Here is a 17,558-nt window from a genome sequence, read left to right as displayed (position 1 = left end):
CTTCTGAACTGAAAGACTTTTCGTTCTCATTCTGTGGACGAGAAGGAAAACACATTTTTCCCCGGCCTTGCTAAATAACTTCATTTATTACACATCAAGATGGGAAGATCAGCTCCAGGCTTATCCAAGTGGGGAAACTGGAGCAATTTTGTATTTCCAAGAGGAAAAGGATAATAAGCTTCAGTCTGAGTAAGATTAACGAACCATGACGGAAAGCACTGTCTGTACTCAGTGCCTTTTGTTCTGGAACCAACTAGAGTGGATGAGGTGGAATTGATTAGAGGAGCTGTTTGCTATCTTAAGCTTTTCATTGTTACTTTGGCATGCCTTTGGCACAATGGCAATCTAATATTTTTATTCATTAATAATTTTTTTATTATTATTTACTACAACAAAGATAGTCAAACAGCGACGTGCAATTGCGCTAAACAAATCCTCGTGGCGGAACCAGCAGAGATCACTTTAATGCTGGAAAATTAATTTGTTACTTAAGAAGCGCAAAGCGGCAAAGCCACACCAGCAAACACTTACAGAGGTATTTCAAAAAAGAGAAAAGCTAATGCAAAAAGTAACACAAAGGATTTTCAAATTGATTGATTTTAGATGATCTGTCCTAGAAAAGACTGGTGTTCGTCATTTAATAAACCTTTTGGACCCAAGGTACAAACTTCCCTCTTGACTACAGTTCGTTGCAGAGACGACACTACCAAAGCTTGGATGAAAAAAGTACTCAGGTTAAAAAAAGAGCCAAGATGAATTAGTTTGAGCTAGACAAAAATAGTTTTGTTTTTTTAAATCAGCAATGTCCTCGGTGCAGTTAAGCAGATTCTTCTCACTGTTAGTCAGTGTTTGCGTCACAACAGTTCTCACCGTAGTTGAACTGGCTGTTGCTCTTCTCACAGTTGATGATATTGAAACGGTAGGGAACATCAGGCACCATGTTACTGACTTCAAAATAAAACCACTGAGTGTGCTGGGAACAGTTGGCATCTGCATTCAATATTAGGTCATATTCGTATCTACAGAGAAAAAGCGTTCAAATAACAGATGCATCAGCAACAAAACCATCAATGTTTTTATATTTTGAATAGCTATGTTAACTAGAATTGGCAATTTCTGGAGAAATTGCGTGTGAAGGCGAAGGCACTTCACACTATTGTGGGACTCGAAATAATGATTAAATGAAATAAAAATGGTAAATTAATGATTAAATAAAATAAAAATGGTAAATTAATGATGATGATGAAAATAATTATTAAAATGTGTTAAAATTGAATGAATGAAAAATTAATGAATAAAAAAATTAAGGCCAAGCGGGATTCGAACGCCCTCGTGGAAGTAGCTCGTGTTCAGAGCGCCATTGTCTTCTTACTGAGCTAAACACCGATTTAGTGCTATTCTGGTGGAATGATGCTATTAAACGAGAAATAAAAATGGTACATGCCGTTAAAACAGTAAAATGATGTTTTTAACTTAAAATTAAATGAATAACTAAATGAATGATGAAAATAATTATTAAAATGTGTTAAAATTGAATGAATGAAAAATTAATGAATAAAAAAATTATCACCAACCGGAATCGAACTCCCTCGCGGAAGTGGCTTGTGTTCCAAACATCATTGTATTCTTACTGAGCTAAACAGCGACTTAGTGTTGGTGCGGTGGAATGATGGTATTAAACAAGAAATAAAAATGGTGAATGCCGTTAAAACGGTAAAATGATGTTTTTAACTTAAAATTAAATGAATAACTAAATGAATGAATGAAAAATAAATAAATAAAAAATAAAAGAGTTAAATAAACGAGTTAAGGAAAGAAATCATGAAAAAAGTTGTCAGATGTCAAAATTTGAACTCACTCCTGAACGTCGCTCGTGTCTAATGCGCCATTAAGAATGAATGGGGGATTTTAAGGCACAAATTTGCTAATTATGCAAAAACGGTAAATGTTATGAACAAATGAAATACTAGCAGTCATGCCGTGAATTTTTGGAACGTGTGAAAGTTGGAATGGGGTGAATCGGTTAAAGCATGTGGGAGTAGTTAGGTGTCAAAAAAGTGGGAGGAATAAAGTAGGATAATAATAAGAAGAAGAAAAATAAAGTAGAACTAGAATTGGCAATTTCTGGAGAAATTGCGTGTGAAGGCGAAGGCACTTCACACTATTGTGGGACTCGAAATAATGATTAAATGAAATAAAAATGGTAAATTAATGATGATTAAATAAAATAAAAATGGTAAATTAATGATGATGATAAAAATAATTATTAAAATGTGTTAAAATTGAATGAATGAAAAATTAATGAATAAAAAAATTATGACCAAGCGGGATTCGAACGCCCTCCTGGAAGTGGCTCGTGTTCAAAGCGCCATTATCTTCTTACTGAGCTAAACAGCGACTTAGTGCTGCACTGGTGGAATGATGCTATTAAACGAGAAATAAAAATGGTACATGCCGTTAAAACGGTAAAATGATGTTTTTAACTTAAAATTAAATGAATAACTAAATGAATGATGAAAATAATTATTAAAATGTGTTAAAATTGAATGAATGAAAAATTAATGAATAAAAAAATTATGGCCAAGCGGGACTCGAACTCGCTCGCAGACGTGGCTCGTGTTCATAGGACCATTGTCTTCTTACTGAGCTAAACAGCGGCTTAGTGTTGCTGCGGTGGAATGATGATATTAAACAAGAAATAAAAACGGTAAATTCCGTTAAAACGGTAAAATGATGTTTTTAACTTAAAATTAAATGAATAACTAAATGAATGAATGGAAAATAAATAAATAAAAAATAAAAGAGTTAAATAAACGAGTTAAGGAAAGAAAACATGAAAAAAGTTGTCAGATGTCAAAATTTGAACTCACTCCTGAACGTCGCTCGTGTCTAATGCGCCATTAAGAATGAATGGGGGATTTTAAGGCACAAATTTGCTAATTATGCAAAAACGGTAAATGTTATGAACAAATAAAATACTAGCAATTATGCCGTGAATTTTTGGAACGTGTGAAAGTTGGAATGGGGTGAATCGGTTAAAGCATGTGGGAGTAGTTAGGTGTCAAAAAAGTGGGAGGAATAAATTGTTTAATAATAATAATAAGAAGAAGAAAAATAAAGTAGAATAACAATAGTGTGAAGGCCTTCGCCTTCACACTAATAACAATAGTGTGAAGGCCTTCGCCTTCACACTAATTAGAAAAATGAGAAACGATACGCACACAACCCAATCCAGATAGCACATCCTTTTTTAAGTCTGTATGTGATGTTTTTTGACAAAGGTATGTGGCACAAGTCTAAACATGATTGGTAATCTGATCAGTATTGCATTTATGGAATATAACCCAAGCAGCAAAATCCACTCAATTTCATCTATCTTGGGCGGTGGCCATTTTTCCACTTGCTGTTGACTAAAAATGATATCAGTTGTTCGGGGCGCTTGAGGTCTACAAAAATAAAGATTCAGCCCATCCAGAACATGCTTCTACATGATGTATGAAACATGTATGAATAAATACAGCATCCATCGATTTTCAACACCGTTTATGGGGACGTGTGGGGTGCTGCAAACTACACTCTGAACAGGTCGTCAGCCAGTCATAGGGAATGATAGAGAATAAACAATAAATTTAAAAAATGCTCTACTTCAAAATGTAATTGTCTTGCTTGTTCAGGGGCGAGTGCTTCAGAAATTTCCTGTCAGTATAGAGAAGGATTTGCCGAAAGACCTAGTTTCATTGTTTCATTCCTCCCACATCCTAAAAACATGCTTGGTAGGCCGATTGAGCAATCCAAATTGCCCCTTAGTGTGAGTGCGAGTGCGGATGGTTGTTCGTCTCTGTGTGCCAAGCGATTAGCTGGCAACAAGTTCAGGGTGTCCCCCGCCTACTGCCCGATGACGGCTGGGATAGGCTCCAGCACGCCCGCAACCCCCATGGGAACAAGGCGGTACAGAAAATTGATGGATGGATGGATAGATAATTGCATGTCTATGATGTATTTGTTTTCGGAGCATTAGCATCTGTCTTTCTGCTTATTTTAGTGCTATGTGCTCCAATTGTGGATGCATTTTGGGTAGTTGTATCAAAGGTGCTGTTATATTCTTGGGGAACAATAATGTGTGAAGAGGGAGCAACAGCAATGTGGACATGTTCTATTAGGGTGGACAATGTCTGTACAATATGATGCTCATATATGTACAATTCTTTTATTATTTTATGCAAACACAACTGCTCAATCAGAACACGAATACAACACACATAGGCAAAAACACACGTACACACTGGGGGATGCCGCCCCCCACACTCAGGTACGAAATGGTCATGTGACAAGTTCCCGCCTCAGGTACGAAATGGTTATGTGACAAGTTCCCGCCTTTCCAGACAGTATAAAACAAGCTGACCTGGAGATAGAAGTTGTTGTTTCATCTGCTGCCGTGGCTTGTGTATTGACCGGCATTAAACAACCCAAGATCTTGCCAATAAAGAATCAACTCCAAACTCCACACCTTTGCTTTCCTGGCTCAACAACGGACATCCCGCACAACACGCAATATGTGTTAAATGCATTTGTTAGCCTCTCGCTAACGCCAAGCTTGTTTACAATACGTGTAATATAATAATACATAAATATTCTGAGGGTTGTTGCTGTTGACATCTTTTAATCAATCAAAAAGTGTGTGTTGCAAGAAAACTATCTCTGCTAACAAACTACAAATATGTTTGACTGGAAAGGGAGGCGCACATCTTGCAGCCTGAAAGGAGCGGGGTGTGAAGTATCTCATTTGCATTTAAAAAGACGCACAAAGATTACTTGCTCTGAAGAGGGCCTGTGATGACAAAGAATTCACACAAAAGATTTGCTGTTCCATTTTATACACAACTCAATGTGTAGAATGTAAAAAGGAAGGATTCTTGAGCATGATATTTCTACTTTAAAGGAACTTGTCTGACTGTTGCAAAACTTTGAAGTGGGGTGTGCAGTATATTAAAACTAATACACAGATAATAATAATAATAATCCCCCTAAACCTTGATAGAACATGCTTCGATTCTAGGTAACTATCTGTCTAACGCGGTTCGGTCATGGACCCCAATTTTTTTCATTGTAAATAAATTTTCCTTTGAACTGTGAGGATTAACGTTAAACCGTTTGGAAAACAACACGCAACTAATGTTCATGCCTAAAACGTTGGGATGGGGCTTTGGTTAAATGAAAATATTTCAAATAAACTCCGAACAAAACGTTGTTGTTTAGTGGTCACCGCAATCGACTTTGAATCGATTTTGAAGTCGTATTTTAAATGAATGATATAAAGAACCTACGAAGCTAAATGACGAATGCGTAAACCTTAGCGCTAGTGATTTAATTTCCATGACTAATTTAAAGGCGATAAGAATAAGTCGGAACAGCAGTACATTGTGCAACCACAGAGACTGCGATTGGTAGGGGCTGATAGATCTTTGCTTATGCTGCAATTTTTGAAACACTCGTATGCATGGCTCTAATTTTATTATACTTTCAAGACTGTCTAAATAACGTGCTTTCGGGATTCATGAGATTCCAAAATGCTGGACCCCAAAGTCCGCCTAAAAGGTGTACTTTAAGGTTAACTTTCTTCATTTATCGACCAATTTCATTAATGCGCATTACTACCTGACAATACAGAAAAATGACAAAATGTTTCTGTATTTTTAACCTACCACTCATCTTTCATAACAAAGACCACTGATTAGATAGTGATGATTAATCATACTATTTTATGATCTTTTCCCTTTTTTCTTTTTTTAACCTTATTACCATTACAAATTTGTACATACCTGCGAACGCAAATAGCCTTTCTCAGGTTGCCACATTCAAAACTGGAAAAGAATCTCAAGGTGTCTGGCTTGGCAGGTGGAAACTGCATACTAAAAGAAAACACAATTAAAATGTTTTTTTTTTATTTAAATAATCATTTACCAGTCGTCACCTTATCGTGGTGGAGGGGTTTGCGTGCCTCTATGATCTTAGGAGCCATGTTGTCTGGGGCTTCATGCCCCTGGTAGGGTCACCCATGGCAAAAGGGCCCTACATGAAGGGCCAGATAAAGCACGGCTCAGAAGACCCCTTTTGATGAATTAAATATATAGACCTAGTTTACCCTCGCCCGGACGCCGGTCACCGAGGCCCCCCTCTGGAGCCAGGCCCGATGGGCCTGGCCGGGCATAGCCCGAAAAGAAAACGTGAGTCCCCCTTCCCATGGGCTCACCCCGACTGTTATTTGTGTCTATGCACCGAACGGCAGCTCAGAGTACCCACCCTTCTTGGGGTCCCTGGAGGAAGTGCTTCTGGGGACTCCGTTCTGCTGGGTGACTTCAATGCTCACATGGGAAATGACAGTGATACCTGGAAGGGCGTGATTGGGAGGAACGGCCCCCCGATCTGAACCCGAGCGGTGTTCTATTGTTGGACTTCTGTGCTTGACACAGATTTTTTATAATGAACACCATGTTCAAACATAAAGGTGTCCATGTGTGCACTTGGCACCAGGACACCCTAGCCCGCGGTTCGATGATTGACTTTGTCATCGGATTTGCAGCCGCATGTTTTGGACACTCGGGTGAAGAGAGGGGCAGAGCTGTCAACTGATAACCACCTGGTGGTGGGTTGGCTCCGATGGTGGGGGAAGTTGTCGGTCCGACCTGGCAGACCCAAACGCTCTGTGAGGATCTGGTGGGAACGTCTGGCAGAATCCCATGTCAGGAAGAGCTTCTACTCCCACCTCCGGCAGAGCCTTTCCCACGTCCGGGGGGAGGCGGGGGACATTGAGTCCGAGTGGACCATGTTCCGCGCCTCCATTGTTGAGGCAGCCGACCGGAGCTATGGCCGTGAGTTCGTTGGTGCCTGTCGTGGCGGCAATCCCCGGACCAGCTGGTGGACACCGGCGGTAAGGGATGCCGTCAAGCTGAAGAAGGAGTCCTATCGGGTCGTTTTGGCCTGCGGGACTCCGGAGGCAGCTGACAGGTACCGGATGGCCAAGCTGAACACGGCTACAGCGGTTGCTGAGGCAAAATACCGGGCGTGGGAGGAGTTTGGCGAGGCCATGGAGAATGACTTCCGGACGGCTTCGAGGAAATTCTGGTCCACCATCCGGCGTCTCAGGAGGAGGAAGCAGTGCACAGTCAACTCTGTTTACAGTGGAGATGGCGTGCTGCTGACCTCAACTCGGGACGTCGTGAGTCGGTGGGGAGAATACTTCAAAGACCTCCTTAATTCCACTGACACGCCTTCCATTGTGGAAGCAGGGCCTGAAGACTCTGAGGTGGACTCTCCAATCTCTGGGGTTGAAGTCAATGGGATAGTTAAAAAAATCCTCGGTGACAAGGCCCCAGGGGTGGATGAGATCCGCCCGGAGTTCTTAAAGGGTCTGGATGTTGTGGGGCTGTCATGGCTGACACGCCTCTACAGCATTGCGTGGACATCAGGGACGGTGCCTCTGGATTGGCAGACTGGGGTGGTGGTTCCCCTCTTTAAGAAGGAGGACCGAGGGTGTGTTCCAATTACAGGGGAATCACACTCTTCAGCCTCCCTGGTAAGGTCTATTCAGGGGTGCTGGAGAGGAGGATCCGTCGGGAGGTCGAGGCTCGAATTCAGGAGGAGCAGTGTGGCTTTCGTCCTGGCCGTGGAACAGTGGACCAGCTCTACACCCTCGGCAGGATCCTCGAGGGTGCATGGGAGTTGGCCCAACCAGTCCGCATGTGTTTTGTGGACTTTGAGAAGGCGTTCGACCATGTCCCTCGGGAGGTTCTGTGGAGGGTGCTTTGGGAGTACGGGTGCCGAGCCAACTGCTAAGGGCGGTTCGGTCCCTGTATTACCGATGCCAGAGTTTGGTCCGCATTTCCGGCAGTAAGTCGGATTCATTCCCAGTGAGGGTTGGACTCCGCCAAGGCTGCCCTTTGTCACCGATTATGTTCATGATTTCTATGGACAGAATTTTTCTAAGCGCAGCCGAGGCGTTGAGGGTGTCCGGTTTGGGGACCTCAGCATCGCATCTCTGCTTTTTGCAGATGACGTCGTGCTGTTGGCTTCTTCAGGCCGTGATCTCCAGCTCTCACTGGAGCGGTTCGCAGCCGAGTGTGAAGCGGTCGGGATGAGGGTCAGCACCTCCAAATCCGAGTCTATGGTCCTCGGTCGGAAAAGGGTGGAAGGCCCTCCCCGGATCGGGGATGAGATCCTGCCCCAAGTGGAGGAGTTTAAGTATCTTGGGGTCTTGTTCACGAGTGAGGGCAGGATGGAGCGCGAGATCGACAGGCGGATCGATGCAGCGTCGGCTGTAATGCGGACTCTGTACCGGTCCGTCGTGGTGAAGAGAGAGCTGAGCCAAATGGCAAAGCTCTCAATTTACCGGTCGATCTACGCTCCTACCCTCACCAGGATGCCTCCTGGACGCCTCCCTGGGGAGGTGTTCCGGGCATGTCCCACTGGTAGGAGACTCCGGAAACGACCCAGGACGCGCTGTAGAGACTATGTCTCTCAGCTGGCCTGGGAACGTCTTGGGATCCCCCGGGATGAGCTGGATGAAGTGGCTGGGGAGAGGGAAGTCTGGGAGTCCCTCCTAAAGCTGCCGCCCCCGCGACCCGACCCCGGATAAGCGGAAGAAGATGGATGGATGGATGGATGGATGGATGGATGGATGGATTTACCAACAAATAGATTCTTCTTAAGATTTGTCACTTGCTGCGTACATACGGTAAACAAAAAAAGATGTCCGATATAGAAAAATTACTAAATGTTTCTATATTTTTAACCTACCACTCATCTTCCAAATCAAAGACCACTTGGTTGAGGATATCGGTATTCAAGAAACGTTGGATATCTTCAAGCACTTTCTGCCTGTCAAAACAAAACATTAAAAGCCATGCAAATAAAATGAAGATTAAAGGAGCTGAATCATGTGTGTATAAGGGCTATTTTAAGCTTTCCACAGTTTATTACAGGACTGTTTGTTTGTATAGGCTATTACCTTTGGCACGATGACAATCTAATTTCTAAAGAAATATGAGTTATTTTGGAAGTTATTTTTCTAACCCGGGAGGAAGATGCCTGATTCACTAAAACCCTGCCTCCGTTGTACTCAAACATCTTGGTTGGTAGACTAGAGGTGCGTTCAAAGACTGCTCAAACACTGACAAATAATGCGAATGTACCACTACAACTTCATTCTTTATATTGTGCGTCAGGGTACCTCTGGATGTTGGGCTTGCGTGGAGCCATGGGTTCATTTCCAGGTGGTGGGACCTGACCCCAAAAATCAGGAAAAGCAAGCGTGCTGAATCCTGGGACAGATTTTGTTTTCATGGCTGCAGCACGATACATACTGGGTTCATGGTAAGGGATGTCATGACCATGTATGTCGATTAAATCTGTCATCGGAGAATTATAACATTTTCCATTTCCCTCATTTTTATTTTTCTGTTCATCATCTGTCAGACTTGAGTTGACCTCTTCCCTAGGATGAGAAAAAGAGGATCATGTGACAGTGGATACAAACAAAAGAGAAAATTTACTCCCAAAACAGGGGAGACGGCAGTGATTTACAAAGATAACAAAAATGAGGCACAAACTCCTCAAACACGCACGCACGCACGCACGCACGCACGCACGCACGCACGCACGCACGCACGCACGCACACACACACACACACACACACACACACACACACACACAAGTAAAGTTGTGATAGAACGATAATTAGTGAGCAAAAAACATTGGGTACCAATGTATGTCCTTAAAAAAGTCATTATATATTTCCTCTCACATTTTTAAACAGTTCCCAAATGAATACCTCTGTGATAGTATGTTTCTCCACCATACCCCCAAGGATAATGAATCCAAGTGCACTTTTCATCCAATTTTTCTGGTCTTTAATTAAAGTCCCCGACTCCCCTGTCCAAACCATGGCAAAAGTACAGATGAACTGTGTTCTGTTTTGAATTGATCATTCAAAGATTAAAAAAACAACAACAACATTATCATGTAGCAGAAACAGTATGCCTGTTTGAAAATTTTCCTTGGATGAGTGACTGACTGTCCATACTGTAGTTTATGGACCATGCCATGATATATGCAATGCATTTAATGTTTGGGATGGTAATTACTCAGAACCCACAAAGAACAAATACTAATGACCTGTAAGCTGTAGCTTACCTTGTCTCTCCAGTCTTGGTTCCACCAGATCTGGTGTTAAAGATACCAGTATGAGTGTAGAAGTCTTTGACTTTTAACGGGCAAGGAGCTACATATTGGAGAGACAAAATGTGGATGGACATTTTAGGAACATGCTAATGTAAATAACTGTTGGTAATTAAACAAGAAAATGACTCAAACACACTACAAACAACAACAAAGGACTTCAGACCATACCCCAATAGAGTATATGCATTTCACCTCCTGAAAGACCCTCAGAAAGAAACAAAAAGAGGCTGCAGTAAAGGCCTGGGAAAGCATTTCAAATGAAGGACGCAACAGTCTGGTGAAGTCAAAGTGTCGTGGACTTGATGCAGTCATTGCAAATAAGGAGGATGCCACCACATATTAAATATTATTCACTTTAAGTTCATTTGATAATATGTATCTCTTCTAATATTTTGCCCATATGAAAAGTGGGTGGCTTCAGATATATGGTGCACCATTCTAAGTTTTACAAATCTCGATGTAAATAATATCAAATTGTTGGAATAATCTCGGGGGAAGCCTTGGCCTGCCAGACCAGGAGGCCTTATCTTTATGAGTTTACAACTCTCCTTTAAACTAAATGCTTTCTATTTGGTTCAAGGAATGTCTTTTGATCCCCGTCAGCCTTATGTTTCCTTCCTGTCCTTATGTTACTTTTGTGTTTGTTTTGTAAGAAGTCTTCAATGACAATGAGCAGGTATTCTTTGCTTGCGAGATGTTCTTCGTTTAGGGACTTCATTCCTTTTAGTTAACTGTAGCTTTGATTCATAGATTGTAGATGATCAAAACTGGTTATATACAGTTTGAAGTAGTCACATTAAAGTTATCCCATATTTACTCAATGTTCGTTTAAGGAACTGTATACCAGTTACCTTACATTTACTTAATATGGGTTGAAATGTTTAAGTAGGGCTAGATATTATTATTATTATGTGTTGTGTTAGTTTACTAAGAAGATAAACTTAGCAAGGGTTTAGTTGCATTGTTCCACAGGTAAGCGACATTCAACGTGCCTCAAGTTATCTGATCACAGTCGAGGAGGAGTCGGCCACTCATGGAGAGGACAACTGGTTGGGGGAAGAAAGCAGACTCTGCAGTCCCAATGCGGGGGTCGAGGGCCGACGAGTGCTAAATCACACTACACTACATTCCTTAGCTAATCAGCGTTGCTAGAGCCACTATCTCCCCTCCCTTTAGTGTAGCAACGCCTCTGTAACCAGGGCAACCAAGACATTAAAAAGAGGAGCACGTGGAGGAGGAACTCAGAACTGGTGGAGATTGTAACTGAGCTTCCTTTCTCTATCGTTCTCCTCGCGAGTAAACTCATCCTGGTTGTCTTCTCCTCTTCGTTCCAGCATGTGATTTAATGTCTGATCATATTCAGACCCAACACAAATATAAGCTGGAATTTTTGTTTGATTCATTTAGTCTTACAACCTTTCCAATACCTTTGAGACTAAAGGGGACTAAAACTGAGATCCATGGTCTGAACCTCAGAGCTCCATTGATGCACACACATGCACGCACGTGCGCGCGCACGCGCGCGCGCGCACACACACACACACACACACACACACACACACACACACACACACACACACACACACACACACACAAGTATTTGCCGACTCGGTGACGCACTGTTTAGCACGTCCGCCTCACAGTTAGAAGGGTGTGTTCTTCCCGTGCCCGCGTGCGTTTTCTCTGGGCATGAGAAGAACATGCAAGAGCTACTTGTAAACAATAGCCACACTTACCTTTTATTGTGTGAAAGCGAATGATTGGCCTTGAAGTGGAAGTGAAGTTCACCGGAAGTGAACCAAAACAAGCAGGAAGTGCCCCAAAATGAAGAAGTGCCTCAACATGAACAGGAAGTGAACCGGAAGTGCCCCAATTTTGACAGGAAGTGAACCGGAAGGGCCCCAAATCAAATCGTAAGTGACCTAAATAGAACTGTAAGTGCCCCAAATAAACCGGAAGTGACCTCAACTAAACCAAAAGTGACCTCGACTACACCAGAAGTGCCCCCAATAAACTGGAAGTGACTTTAATTCAACCAGAAATGCCCTAAAGAAAACAGAAGTGCCCTAAATCAAATATTTGCTCTAACTTTTACCATTTTTGTTCGATTCAACCTGTTTCAACTTTTCAACTCCAAAGTAAAGTTCTTAATCCAGTAGTTTTCGTTTCGTTCCAAATTTCAAAAAAAAATTGGAGCAATCTTTTTTTAAAATTCCTATTCATTCTCTATGGGGATTAATCATTTGCTCTAACGTTTACAATTTTTGTCCAATTCAACCCGTTTCAATTTTAGAACTCCAAAGTAAACCTCTTAAACCCGTAGTGTTTGTTTCCTTCCAAATTTAAAAAAATAGTTGGCACTTTTTTTTTATTTCCATTTATTCTCAATGGGGAATTCAACATTTGCTTTAACTTTTAAAAATTTTGTCCGATTCAACCCGTTTCAACTTTAGAACACCAAAGTGAACCTCTTAAACCCATAGTTTTTGTTTTGTTCCAAATTTCAAACATTTTTGGTGCAATTGTTTTTTAAAATTCCAATTCATTCTCTATGGGGATTCAACTATTAAATTTTTCAACCGATTCAACCCGTTCCAACTTTTAACTGTTCATCTTTGGCCTACCTATTCAACAATTTCACACTTACCAAAAATTTCATATTTTCAATTTTGAAATTTCCGCCAAATTTTCTAAAATTTCGTTTTTGCCTACTAATTTCTACATTTTTCAACCAATTCAAACTGTTCCAACTTTAAACATCATTCTGCAGCATTCCCCAAGTATTTATTCAACTTCTTTGCCTTCACGCAATTTCTACAGGAATTGCATTTTCTAGTTCTTATTGATACTCTTCCTTTTTCCCGTAACTTTGGCTCTTTTACCATGGATAAGTACATTTTGTGTTTTAATAGCTTCTTTGCTCGCTTCGGCGCTCAGAACAGACCTTGCCCGTTGAAGACCCCTCCCCCTCCGAACGAGTAGCCCCTGTGCCTCTCTGCCGTTAGTGTGAGGAGGACGCTTGCCGCTATCAACACCCATAAGGCGGCGGGCCCGGACAACATCCCGGGTCGAGCGCTGAAGGACTGCACTGAAAAGCTGATGGATGTCTTCAAGGACATCTTTAACATTTCCCTGCAGCAGGCCATCGTTCCGTCATGTTTCAAGGCTGCCACCATCATACCTGTGCCGAAAATACCTGCTCCTTCTTGCTTCAATGACTACCGCCCTGTGGCACTGACACCCATCGTCATGAAGTGCTTTGAGCGGCTTGTCATGGCGCACGTCAGATCCGTTCTCCCCCCCCACCATAGTCCCCTTCCAGTTTGCGTACCAAGCCTAACGGTCCTCAGAGGATGCCATCTGCTCTGCCCTCCACTCTGCCCTCACCCACCTGGAGAACAGTTCAGTTCAGTTCTGCATTCAACACCATTGTTCCACAGCGTCTCATCTGCAAACTTGACAAGCTGGGCCTCAGTACCTACCTTTGCAACTGGCTACTGGACTTCCTCTGTCAGAGGCCTCAGGTAGTACGTGTTGGCAACAATGTCTCCGGCAGCATCACGCTGAGCACGGGGGACCCCCAAGGCTGCGTGGTCAGTCCGCTGCTCTTCACCCTGCTGACGCATGACTGCACTGCAAACTACAGCAGCAACCGCGTGCTGAAATATGCAGACGACACGACTGTGGTGGGTTTGATCACCGCGGGCGCCGAGACTTAATACAGGTCGGTGGTCGACCTTCTGGCCACGTGGTGCAAGGACAACAACCTCCTGCTGAACGTCAGCAAGCCCAAGGAGATTGTTGTTGACTTCCGGAAGGGTCACACCCAACACCTGCCGCTGACCGTCGACGGTGCTGTGGTGGAGAGAGTGAGCAGCACCAGATTCCTGGGGGTGCACATCAGTGAGGACCTCTCCTGGACCACCAACACTGCGTCGCTGGCAAAAAAAGCTCAGCGCCGCCTGTACTTTCTGCGGAAACTCAGGCAAGCGAGTGCTTTTCCTGCCATCATGACCACATTCTACCGTGGCACCATTGAGAGCGTCTTCTCCAGTTGTATCGCTGTGTGGGGTGGTAGCTGCACTGAATACAACATGAAGGCCCTGCAGCGCAGTGAACACGGCTAGTAAGATCATTGGTGCTTCACTCCCCTCCCTGAAGGACATTTTCACCTCCCATCTTACCCGCAAGGCGACCGCGATTGTGTGTGATGAGAGACACCCTGCTCACTCTTTGTTTGGTCTTCTGCCCTCTGGGAAGAGGTACAGGTGCCTGCGCTTCCGCACCACCAGACTCACCAACAGCTTCATACTCCAAGCTGTCAGGATCCTGAAGTCTCTCCCCCCTCGGCTGCATAACGTCCTGTATTTTTGTGCTATATTCTGGCTGTCTGCTGTATGCTTGCTCCATTTTGCTCCTCTTATTTATTTATTTATTTATTTATTTATTTAGTTATTTAGTTATTTAGTTATTTAGTTTATTTGCTTATTACTTATTCATCGCTCTTATCTATTGTCTTTACTCTATTTACACTATTTGTTTGTATGTGTTGTGTAATGTGTCTAGTCACCATGGGACGGTGGGAAACGTAATTTCGGTCTCTGTGTGTCTTAACATGTGAAGGAATTGACAATAAAGCAGACTTTGACTTTGACTTTAATTCAATTCAAGCTTGTTTGTTTTTTCTTTTAAATCTCCGACTCATATCAAATTATGTAGTCAGCTCAACTGGGAAGTCTGTACATCGTAGATTTGTAATATGTTTTTATGAATTGCATTTTAAAAAGTAAACGGAAGTGTTTTATTTTGAAATATAATGGATTTCCTGGCTGGCTTTTTTTTCTTCAGCTTCATGAGAAATCTGGAAAAAATAGAAACCTTAGCGAGACCTTACGAAGCACCGCATACAGTCCACATACGGATACGCATTGCACTGCATCTAGTGTGAATTGTTACCACTGCTTTTTTTTCCCTTGCAGTGTTCGTAAGGAGGCCACGACACATCCACAATGAATGTGGATGCTGAGAAACCTGTGCACGCCTTTGTCTCCTTCAGGCTAGACAACTGTAACGCACTCCTCATCGAGATCCCTAGCAAGAGCCTCCAGACGCTACAGTACATCCAAAACAGCGCTACTAGAATCCTGATGAGGGTGCGGAAAAGCGACCACATCACACCTATCCTCTGTTCTCTGCACTGGCTTCCCATCAAATTCCAAACTGATAACAAGATCTCCCTCCTCACTCACCAGTGTATCTTCGGACATGCTCCCCCATACCTCTAAGAACTCCTTGCCCCAAAACCTGCCACCCGAAGCCTCCGCTCATCCAACTCACACTTTCTCGATGTCCCGAAAACCAAGTTGCTCACCATGGGCAACTGGGCCTTCTCCCATGCAGCCCCTACATTGTGGAACTCCCTCCCCGATCACCTAAGAGCACCCCAATCCACTGACTCTTTCAAAACCGTACTTAAAACTCACCTCTTTACCCTAACATTTCCGTAATCCTGGTTTCTGTATCCTAATTGTTGTCCAGTTGTTTTATACTTGTCTTTGCATGTTTTTACTTGCCATGTAGCATTCCTCCAAATGTAAAGTGCATTACAAATAACATTTATTATTATTATTATTATTATTTTTATTATTATTATGTGTTCTGCAGTCTGCATGAAATTAGGTGTAATTCTGTAGCTCCCATTTTTTGGGGGGTTGTATTGAATGTGTGCCATAATGGTAACAACAGCCTAACCTGATTTGGTTTGATGTGATGTGCCTTTTTCCATCTGGGACAGAAACTCAGGAGGGATTTTTTCCGGCCTGGAGGAGTCAAAAGGTAAACGATTGCAATGCCCAGTTTTGTCATCAAATGAAGATGATGATGAACTCTCTTGTGAATTCAAATCCAGCTCCTCCTGTGTGACACAGATGTCCGCTGTTTAGTGCTGTCTGTTATATGAATAAAAACAAACTTTTTTGGTTGCAATTCCTGAACTTCTTCAAAAATCGTCCATCAATCTGTTTTGTATTCCGCTTGTCCCCACGGGGGTCGCCGGTGTGCTGGAGCCTATCCCAGCAGTCATCGGGCAGTAGGCGGGGGACACCCTGAATTTGTTGCCAGCCAATCGCAGTATTCCCCGTGCCTGCGTGAGGTTTTTCCGTACACTCCGGTTTCTTCCTACATCCCAGGCCGCACTCCAAATTGCCCTTAGGTGTGAGTGCGGGTTGCGGATGGTTGTTCGTCTCTTGTGTCACTCCAAATCATTAAATCCTTCACCGCCGCGCGGTGCCGGTGACGTCACTTGCAGTTTAAATGACAGTAATCCTTTCCTACATCGTGGTTCGTTTATTGCGGTTTCACTACATCGCGGATTTTTGAATTTTGAAAATTTGGGAAAAAAATCATATAAGTCGCTCCTGAGTATAAGTCAACCCCACCCCCACCCAAACTATGAAAAAAAAAATGCGACTTATAGTCCGAAATTTACAGTAGTTTATATATTGTTATATGGGCCTGTGGAATAATTTGAACTGCAATTGACAACGAGTCCGACGTCAGCGGCGCGCCACACGCGCCGTTGTTTACATAAGGGACGAAGTATTCGATCGATGGATTTAATGATTTGGATTAATACAGATAGTTTGATAAAATCGTTGTTTATATTATAGTTATTTGATATATAGTTTATACAGCTTTATTTGGGCCGGTGGAATAATTTGAACTGCAACTGACGACGAGTCTGACGTCAGCGGCGCGCCCCACATGCAACGCTGTTTACAGAAAGGATGAAGAATCTGATTGATGGATTCAATGATTTGGAGTGACACAGATGGTTTGATAAACATATTATTTATGTTAATGTTACGTCAGCCCCGTTCTCAGCTCCTCGTTTGTGTTTATGTCACGTTAGCATACCGTATCGTTTAGCCGGTTTTTGCTGGTTCATGTCTGTACTTGGTGTTGGATTTTGTGAAATAAATTATCCCCAAAATGCGACTTAAACTCCGGTGGGACTTATTTATGTTTTTTACCCTTTATTGTACATTTTATGGCTAATGCAACTTGTACTACGGAGCGACATTTAGTCCGAAAAATACAGTAGTAATGTTTAGAAAACATGGGACAGCAGAATTTTTACATTAAACACTCGCATCCATCTCCTGGTTCTTTTCTACACCCTATTTTTTTTTTAAATGTTCTTATTGCATGCCCTAATTTTAAGTTTGCATTGCAGTGCCGTTTTTAGAGTACTGTCGCTGATGTAGCCCAATATCAGCTGTTCAGGTAGAGCCCACCTGTTTGCGCTACTGAGCACATGAGC

The 17,558-nt window shown here is 42.7% G+C and overlaps 1 protein-coding gene across 5 annotated transcripts in view; it reads right to left on the bottom strand.

Moving 5' to 3' along the window:
• LOC147056168 (cytosolic carboxypeptidase 4-like) overlaps positions 1-17,558 on the bottom strand; it is a 113,911-nt gene that overhangs the window by 43,370 nt on the left and 52,983 nt on the right. For 4 of the 5 annotated variants that reach the window (XM_085913935.1, XM_085913934.1, XM_085913937.1 and 1 more), the window contains exons 8-13: positions 15,989-16,151; positions 10,190-10,277; positions 9,227-9,490; positions 8,794-8,874; positions 5,820-5,909; positions 871-1,019 (exon numbers count right to left, since the gene is read on the bottom strand). In XM_085913935.1, the coding sequence (XP_085770061.1) occupies positions 871-1,019; positions 5,820-5,909; positions 8,794-8,874; positions 9,227-9,490; positions 10,190-10,277; positions 15,989-16,151 (835 nt within the window). The remainder of the gene's footprint in view (positions 1-870; positions 1,020-5,819; positions 5,910-8,793; positions 8,875-9,226; positions 9,491-10,189; positions 10,278-15,988; positions 16,152-17,558) is intronic. The other variant, XM_085913936.1, reaches the window with a different exon arrangement.

Source organism: Syngnathus leptorhynchus, chromosome 6 (genome assembly GCF_054491065.1).
Source record: "Syngnathus leptorhynchus isolate UIUO chromosome 6, UIUO_Slep, whole genome shotgun sequence".
NCBI lineage: Eukaryota > Metazoa > Chordata > Actinopteri > Syngnathiformes > Syngnathidae > Syngnathus > Syngnathus leptorhynchus.
This window is presented reverse-complemented; position numbering and strand designations above follow the sequence as displayed.